This window comes from Myotis davidii, unplaced genomic scaffold, assembly GCF_000327345.1.
Source record: "Myotis davidii unplaced genomic scaffold, ASM32734v1 scaffold72, whole genome shotgun sequence".
Lineage (NCBI taxonomy): Eukaryota > Metazoa > Chordata > Mammalia > Chiroptera > Vespertilionidae > Myotis > Myotis davidii.
In genome coordinates, this window is record NW_006284618.1 from 7,182,985 (window position 1) to 7,183,547 (window position 563).

The 563-nt window shown below is 69.1% G+C and overlaps 1 protein-coding gene across 1 annotated transcript in view; it reads right to left on the bottom strand.

The window, feature by feature from the left end:
* The window catches only part of LOC102770623 (putative DMBT1-like protein), a 31,921-nt gene that overhangs the window by 3,676 nt on the left and 27,682 nt on the right, over nt 1-563 (bottom strand). The window contains exon 20 of the mRNA XM_015572635.1: nt 18-210. Within this exon, the coding sequence (XP_015428121.1) occupies nt 18-210 (193 nt within the window). The remainder of the gene's footprint in view (nt 1-17; nt 211-563) is intronic.

Genomic DNA, 563 nt, shown 5'->3' on the forward strand with positions numbered 1-563 from the left:
CTCTCGTCCGGCTCCACAGCGCGGTACAGGGCGTAGAACCCCGCGCGGGTGACGGCCGCGTCGCTCCTGAACACGAGGGTCAGGACGTTGGAGGAGGAGAGGAAGGTGAGGGCCGCCCCAGCACAGAACCTGCCCATGGACAGCGAGGCCCTCTGCCGGCCGTCGAACACCTCGATGAAGTCGTAGGGGCACCCGAAGGCGTCCTCCAACCTGGGGGGGCAATGCGGAGTTAGCCCCCGGGACCCGCAGAAGGGTCTCAGATACAGTCCGGACTGGCCTTGCGTCCAGCCAGAAACTGCCGTCCTCCCGGCCGCCTCCTTCCAGCCCCCCACCCCGCTGGGGGACCTCACCCCTAAATAGCTCTGGAACCTGCACTCCTGCCCTTCCCAGGGAGACCCCAGGCCAGTCAGCCTCTCATCATGCCCCGCTCGCTCCTTTTCAGCCCCCAGCCCCCCACTCTGGCTCCCAGCCTCTCACCAGCTCCCTCTCTGCCTCCCGGAGGCCCTGGCTCCAGGCGCTGAGGGAGGCCGGGTCCCTCTAACCGCCCAGAGGGCCCCCCGCCC